Source organism: Hydra vulgaris, chromosome 10 (assembly GCF_038396675.1).
Source record: "Hydra vulgaris chromosome 10, alternate assembly HydraT2T_AEP".
NCBI classification, from domain to species: Eukaryota; Metazoa; Cnidaria; class Hydrozoa; order Anthoathecata; family Hydridae; genus Hydra; species Hydra vulgaris.
In genome coordinates, this window is record NC_088929.1 from 2,326,907 (window position 1) to 2,335,090 (window position 8,184).

General features: G+C 25.9%; 1 protein-coding gene across 1 annotated transcript; it reads right to left on the bottom strand.

Moving 5' to 3' along the window:
• Nucleotides 1-349: 349 nt before the first annotated feature.
• On the bottom strand, nucleotides 350-937 carry LOC136085737 (calcium/calmodulin-dependent protein kinase type IV-like). The gene has a single exon (XM_065807101.1). The coding sequence runs from the start codon at nucleotides 935-937 to the stop codon at nucleotides 350-352; it is 588 nt and encodes a 195-aa protein (XP_065663173.1).
• Nucleotides 938-8,184: the final 7,247 nt, after the last annotated feature.

Consider the following 8,184-nt stretch of genomic DNA (forward strand, 5'->3'; position numbering starts at 1 on the left):
ATTTTATTTTCATCTTTAAATGCTAAATCTATTGAAATTTTGATATTACTTGATACTCGACTTATCTTATCAATATCTTTTCTGACTTCTGAATTTGTGTCCCAGGCATTTTAAAAACCCAAGTTTCATCATTAAATGTGTAAAACTGGTTTAAGTCATTTATATTAGGTCGTTTATCTTGACTCAGAGCTTCTATTAGGAGAGAATCATTGAGTATAGGTATTATTTTTACCCAAGGGCTTTCATATCCAGAAAGAACTTTGTAAGCTGACATTGACCAGCAATAAATGTCTGACTTAAAAGATGGAGATTTAACTTCTTGTTTGCAGATTTCAGGTGCTGTATAAGCTTAAGTCATTCCTAATAAAAAAGGTTTATTTGTAAGGGTGGCATGAATAGTTTCTTCTATTAAGGATAGGTCATTAAAATCAGTTAATTTGACGCATAGTTTGTTTAAAGTTCCGGTGATCAAAAGATTATATGGTTTAAAGTCTTTGTGTACAATTCCAAAATGATGTAAAGTTTTTAAACCTAAGGTAGCTTGTTTGAAAATGTCTAATCTCTCGTTTAATACATAATGATCATTTTCATTAAAAATTTTTATTATTAGGGATACATTGTTTACACATTCATCTCCAACATTTATTCCGCAGAAGTCAAATATTAAAGCTGATGATCGCAATGAGTATCCTCTTAACACTACGAGGTGAGGGCAAACTAATTTGCGTAGTTTATCTGCAACCTGTAGTGTTTTCTTCTTAGATAAAGAATGTTTAAAGATTTTTACAGCCACCGGATCACCTTTTAGCTCATATTTAAAAATAGATGCAGATGTCCCTTCACCTATTTTTGTACAAAAAATCAGTGGAATATCTATTGAAAAATCTTTTACTTTATTTTCTAGTTCTGACAATGATTTTAAAGAGAATGTAGCCATTACCTATAATAGAAATAATACTAATAAAATTTTTATCTCTTTAATTATTTCCCTAATCTCATACTAACTTTCTTATTACGACATATATTTGGCAACTTTTATAATTATTTATTTCTTAAAATATAATAGAGTTAATTGACATATGAACTTTATTAGATGTTTAAAACAAATATAATAAAACAACAAGTTCTCTTCAATACTCTAGTTTGAATGCCAACATTTTTTTTATATTTATTTATACTTATTTTTATATTTTAAAATAACTATAAAAAACGTATAAATGATTATAAGTTTAAACAATCAAGATATTTTTGTAAAATATCTGGTCTGCAAGATAATAAAAGCAAATGAATCTTTTTACATTCGCTTTCTAAAAAAGCTATTTATTCCAAAATTTGCCTAAAATATTTATTGACAGAGTTAAAATTAAAAAAGATTTTGTTACTAAATTTTTAGGAGTGGTTCTCGATGAGAACTTTACATGAAAACCACATATTGATTATATTTGCTCGAAAATATTTAAAAGTAACGGAGTCTTACATAAATCCAGATTATATTTAAACAAAAAGAACCCTAACCCAACTTTATTACTCGTTTTTTCACACTCACATAAATTATGCTAATTAAGCACGAAAAAAATTTTACAATGCCTTTATTGCCGTCAGAAGCAGTGGGGAAACTAACATATCGTAAAACCCGCAATGCGAGGGAGCCCCTAAGCTGTAGGGGATCCAAAATTTTATATATTATTCATTATCCATTTAAAATTTTTGAGCATGCCCATGAAACTGTTACATTTTTAATTTTAAATTTTTAATTTAATGGAGCTTCTGCAAATCGCAAGTTGTTTAAAATGCATTTTACCATGACACGTAATGATGATATGAATCCGCATGTTGATGTCACATATAGAACCCTTAACTATTTTAGTTCAGAAAAACGATTTATTTATTTTATATCTGACCCACCACATTTAATTTAGACAGTTCGTAACTGTTTATCTAACTCAAAAAATGCAGAAGGAACAAGATATATGTGGAATGGTGGTATGTTCATATTGGGGAATCATATTGCTGATATATTTTATGAGGACAGAGAATGTGGCTTACATATTTTGCCTAAACTCACTTTTGAATATATAAAATTGACGCCATATTCAATAATGAATGTTAAAATTGCTGCTCAAGTGCTATGTTCTACTGTATCAAAAGATTTATTACATTACGGACCACCTGAAGCTGAAGGCACTGCTAATTTTTGTGCCTTAATGGATAGCTTCTTTGATATAATGAATATAAGAAGTTTGAATGGTCATAAATTTGATCTAAAACCAAATCTAGCTCCATTTTCATCATTAAATGATGATAGGTTTTTTTGGTTACAAAGTGTTTTTTTGCAATATTTTAAAGATTGGTTAAAATCTATTGAAGAGTATCCTGGAGATATTTCAAAAATTTCAAAATTAAAGATGTTCATTGCCCATCAAACATATGAAGGTTTGAAGATTATAGTTCATTCAATTATAGAATCTGTTCAGTTTTTACTGCAGCAAAATGTAAAATATGTTTTAATAGAACGCTTTTGTCAGGATCCAATTGAAAATTATTTTAGACGATAACACTCACTTGGATCAAGAAAAGAAAATCCATCTGTTAATGACTTTGATTACAATGATAACATGATAAGAAAACAGAAAGTATTTCTTCCTGTAACTGGAAATGTAATGAGCTATACAGATAATACGAGTGATAGTATTAAATCGTGTTAAAAAAAATTTAAACCAAGTAAAAACTGTATTAAACATAAGATAATATTTTTTGATGAGTTCAATTATTATTATTATCACTTAAAATTTAACATATTATAGATTTCGACTTATTTTTTTTTTTTTTAAATGTAGTACACTATTTTTAAAATATTTTTTGATATAAATGTATTGGTCAAAAATAATCAATTTTAAAGATCTGTCCATATCAAAATTTATCTTACAATTTAAAAAAATGGTAACACTATAAAGTATTAGATGTGTTATTGTTGATTTAAAACTGAAAAAACAATTATAATAATTTTGTTATTGATATTGTATATATCAAAGTTGCTTTATACAATATCAATATGAAATATATCATAAACTTATACATCATAAAAGTAAGTCATTAAGTATTCATTTTACTACTTCAGGAGTAGTTAGTAATATGCCATTAATATTTTTAAAAGATATGTGGCTATGAAAATAGCCGTTTTCATAAGTCCAAGTCATGCCAAGTCTTTAATGTCCTTGTTCCAAAGTTGAGATTTTTTTTTTAATAACTGTTCTTAATGCATTTGATTTAGTTTGACTTTTAGAAATCTTGAAAGCTTGCAACTTATCCTTCACATAGGAAAATGTATGAACACGTATATACAGAGTTAGAAGATCTTCTAATAAATTGAGTGCTATTTCTCTTTGAACTTTATCAGTTGAACTATGTATAATTGTTGAAAAGTTAACAAGCACAAAAGAGTCTTTTGAGCAATTGATAGTATGAGATGACTTTTGCCATAGAAATAAAATGGAACTCTGCAGTAGTAAAGATACAAATAACCTCTTTACTTACTTTCCATAAACCACCCCTATCATGCAAATTAACATGTTTATGCTTTAGCAAAGAAATCGTTTCTCCTGTACATTTACCAGCAAGCAAAAAGGATAAACACTGTTTATGATACAAACTAGACATGTTAGAACTAAATCTAATTCTACGATAAAAGGTACCAAAAACATAACCACTAAGATAAGCGATAATAGATTTTTCTTTTTCAGTAAACTGATAAGATTCATGTTTAAATGTTAAAACATCATTATTAAAGGAGGCGCCAGTCAGATGAGCCAAGACAAGATTAGCAACTTCAAAACTTAAAAGAAGAGTGCAGTTTTGGCTAAGATTTTTAAAAGGACTTGGTGCTTCAGAAAATATTTTGTAGAAAGTTGGGTATAAATTTTCAGCATTTCCATCCGATGATTCAATAATACTTTTTATTAAAGAAAAAGCTGTATTGACCTCCTCTATACATGTCAATTTAAAATTTTTAAATTCAGTTTTTATTTAAGTAGGGTAGCATTCATCTATGGCAAGCTTTTCTGCACTCTGAATCAAGTAATTTTGAAAACAATTAGAATGAAGAATAAGGTGTGCTATTTTTTTCTCTTTACTTAACTGTTTATCAATAAGCTCGTCCTTGTGCTTGGCATTGAGGTGATGAGTTAAACCACCTTGTGATAAACATCTTTTTTCGCAATATAAACACAAAAATACACGCTCTTCATTTGCGTTAGGAATATTTCCAACAGCTAACTCAACAATTGAACTAAAATTAGGATCAGTCTCCAACAAATCTTCATCAATAGCAGCTAGAACAGGATCAAATTCATCTAAATTATTAGAAACTGCGGCAGAAAAAGTCATTTTAAAATTATTTGATGCACTCTCAGTCCGGTCACCCTTAAATGTTCAAGTTATTTAACGAAATCCATAGAAGACGACCCGTGTTTCCAGGCTATTTAAATACTATGACTATGGTTTAAATTAGCATATCAAATATATACGTATAACATACGTATACTTCCATTCTACTTTTATCATATTTTCTAAACAGTTTACAGTCAGTGATCTTTAGCATTTTCCCCCAATTTTATTAATGCTTTTTTCTATTTTTATTAAACAAATACTCTTGAATAAGGCAGAAAAAATAAAATAGTTTTAAAAATAAAATAATTTTTCAAAAAACCCTTTGCAAAACTATGTTATCTAAATAAAACTGAAATAACTCTTTTAAATTTTGCAATGCAATGTTATTTTATTCAAAAATATCTGTTCTTATTATGCTAATTCATTTTATTTAATTTAACATTTGTTAGTATTTTAAAAAATCTGTGGATCAGGGAAATATTTAAAAAGTAGATTATGTTTGTTTTGTTATATTTTGAGATTTTATCTTAAAATGTAATATAACATCCGAAAATGTTAAATTACTTGAAATAAAACTCACCAACAAACTTTTTTTTAAAAAACCATATGAACACTTTATGCAAATATGCCAGCAGAAAAGTAAACGCACTTTCAAGAATCACATCATATAAGTCTTTCGACCAATGTAAACTTATACTTTCTGCATTTATAACTCCAAATTCTTCATACTCCTCATTTATACGGATGTTTCACAGTAAGATACTAAATAAGCGCATAAATCGAATCCATAAGAGAGCTTTAAGAATTATCTACAGAGAATTTGAGTAATTCTCTGTTACTTTTCTTAAAAGAAAAATGTTTTTACATAATTTGATTTTTTTATTTCTATTTTTAAATATATTAAAAAAATTTCAAACAAATGTCTAAAACAAAAAAAGCAATTATAATTTGATAAAAAAACAAAAGAAAAAAGCAAAAAACGAAGTCATATTTAACTTTGTTCTTTATAACTTGTGCGATTCACTATTGTCAGTTTTTAAACAAGCAGGACGCAATAGTATTTAGTTAAATAATTTCGCATTTCTTTAAAAAGTAAAAATAAAATGAAACACACACGCAAATTCTAATGGCAGAAATCAGTGGCGAAGCGAGGATTAATGACTTGCGACCAAAATAGCAAAAGGCATTTTTTTATAGTAAAATATATTTTTTCGATTAGAAAATAAGCCATTTTTTAAAAAAACAAGTTTTTTTTTTTAGCTCTTTCTTTTTATGACGCTTATTCCTGTCCATGTATTTTTCATACTGTGTAAATTGTTTTTAATTGTAAATACTGTTTTTATTTCTGTATGCTTTATATAAATTAAATGTTCTTTTATTTATTATAGTTGACGAATGAGAAATTTTGTGTACAGTGTATCTTTTATTTTAATTGACTTCAAAATGCCTTGAGTTATTCACGGCTTACTTTTACATTTAATTTGTCTTTTTGTGAGAGGTTTTAATGGCGCATGTATACGAGGAATATTTTTAAAAATTTGCATGAATAATTTAACAGGTTCATTAGGGTGGTATTCTTCTTTCATTAATTGGGAACAAGGAACACTCCTAATATCATCTAAAAAAAGCATCATTGTTGAACCTTTGATAACATCTTCTGTATATCTGTTGTATATTTGGAGTGAAAACTTGGGTTACCTGATATAATGTTGTAAAATTGAAAATTAATAAAAATAATATCTATAAAAGTTTTTGAATTTACATTGTCTCTTGTTGGCATTGAAATGGAAGGAAAAAAAGTATTTAAGCGCATATTATTATTGAAAAATGATATTTCAGGCGAGTTTTCACAGTTAAGAAGATTAATGTTGAAGTCACCCATAAACATAATATTTTAATTTTCATTTGTAAGTTTTTCCAATAAATTAAAAGGAAAATTTTTATTAAGATTTGCAGTAACTTTTGTTTTTAAATTTTTTCACTCAAATCTCTCTGTTTAAGATTCAATAACACCTCTACGAGTTGGTACTTTCCTTTGATAATTTAGAAAAAGCCTTTAGAAAGCCTTTGATAATTTAGAAAAACTCGTAATTGTTTGTAGTAAAAAAGTTTTAATTTTAGTTTATAAGAATAAGAAGAAACCTTATGGTGAAGACCAGCATGCCAAACTTTATCAAAAGCTTTTGAATATACCTTTGCATTGTTCGTTCTTTTTGTTCAAATTCAAATACTTAAAAGCACAAGACTCGAGTTACGAAATAGTTGTAGTAAAACTTTAAACAACGTTTTTGGAATACTTTTACACACAAAAAAAAAGTTTTATGTTTGTAGCTTTTATAAGGCTGGTCAGGGCAGTTTTCTAAAACATGTTTAAAACTTCACTTTAAGTAGATTTTAGTTGAAGAAATCTACCTAAAGTGAAAATATATATTAAATGTTTGAAAGTTTGCTTAAAACATGTTTAAAAGTAAACTAGCAGTTGATTTATTTAAAAAATGTTTGAAACTTCGCTTAAATGTTTGAAATTTTTCGCCTAAAGTGGATTTATATAAAATATGTTTGAAACTTCGCTTAGTGTGGATTTATACAAAACATGTTGAAAAGTTTGCGTTAAATGGACTTGAAAATAAGTGTAAAAAGACGTGTCAGGATTGCTTTAAATTTAAGTTTACAAATTATTTTATTACTTTCTTACAGCAAAATAACTTTTACATTACTTTGATAAACAATATCATTTGATTTAAAATTTATAATTAAATTTTTTTTTGAACAAAATCTATGCATTTGCGACCTCATTATTTGCATTTTTAATGCTATATCATTAGAAAAAAAGATTTTGCATTTCATTTTAGTTTATTAGTATTAGGTGTATGATGTCTTATGGAACAAAAAAATCGATTAAATATAGTAAAATCCACTTTAAGTTAAGTTTTTACTAACGAAAAGGCCACTTTAAGTCGATCTAACGAAATATATATATATATATATATATATATATATATATATATATATATATATATATATATACATAAATATATATATATATATATATACATATATATATATATATATATATACATAAATATATATATATATGTATATATATATAAATATATATATATCTATATTTATATATATATATATATATATATATATATATATATATATATATATATATATATATATATATGTATATATATATATGTACAACAATGTTTTTATTTTTATTTTTTATTATTGAAATGTTTTTATTTTTTTACTGTAAATCATGCACGGAGTGCTGCTACATCGACTATCTTATAGCCTGACTCGCTAGGGAGTGCTTCTACATTGACTGACAAATAGCCTGACTCGCAAGGGAGTGCTGCTATATCGACTGACAAATAGTCTGACTCGCAACGGAGTGCTGTAACATCTACTATCTTTTAGACTGAGGATTTGGTTGGGGCAGGCGGTCTATCAATTTATATAGAAAAAAATCAGTTTTTGAATTTTAACTTTTACTTTTTGTCAACAAAATATGGAAGAAAACTTTCAGACTACATATAAGAGTATATATATATATATGCATATATATATATATATATATATATATATATATATATATATATATATATATGTATATATATATATATAAATATATATATATATATATAAATATATATAGATATATATATATATATATAAATATATACAGATATATATATATATATATATATTTATATAAATATATATATGTATATATACATATATATGTGTTTATATATATATATATATAAATATATATATATATATATA

Excerpts from the sequence above, each read along its gene's own strand:
- LOC136085737 (XM_065807101.1), bottom strand. The coding sequence starts at position 937 with ATGGCTACATTCTCTTTAAAATCATTGTCAGAACTAGAAAATAAAGTA.